Source organism: Penaeus monodon, chromosome 27, assembly GCF_015228065.2.
Source record: "Penaeus monodon isolate SGIC_2016 chromosome 27, NSTDA_Pmon_1, whole genome shotgun sequence".
Taxonomy (NCBI): domain Eukaryota; kingdom Metazoa; phylum Arthropoda; class Malacostraca; order Decapoda; family Penaeidae; genus Penaeus; species Penaeus monodon.
The window spans coordinates 19,300,351-19,300,626 of NC_051412.1; the positions used below are offsets into that span (position 1 = coordinate 19,300,351).

The window sequence follows — 276 nt, forward strand, 5'->3', positions numbered from 1 at the left end:
GAGAACCGCCCTTTTAACCATTAAACCACTTAACTACCACGCATTACCACCATCAACCATTCGAAAACCACCCATTCAACCATTAAACCACCACTAAAGTACCACCCACCACCATCAACCGTACAAGAACCGCCCGTCTAACCAGCGAACCGCCCCCTCCCGCCCCCAGAATGCACGCAGGACGCCCTCGAAGCCATGGGGAACCGGATGCTGGACTGGTTCTCCGTCATCATGGCCGACTCCCGCAGACGAACCAACTCCGTCACGAAAGGTGGG

General features: G+C 55.8%; 1 protein-coding gene across 1 annotated transcript in view; it reads left to right on the forward strand.

Moving 5' to 3' along the window:
- The window catches only part of LOC119590656 (proteoglycan Cow-like), a gene marked incomplete in the record, with an annotated part of 201,110 nt that overhangs the window by 196,887 nt on the left and 3,947 nt on the right, over positions 1 to 276 (forward strand). Inside the window, 1 exon segment of the mRNA XM_037939332.1 lies at positions 170 to 271. Coding sequence (XP_037795260.1) covers positions 170 to 271 — 102 coding nt within the window.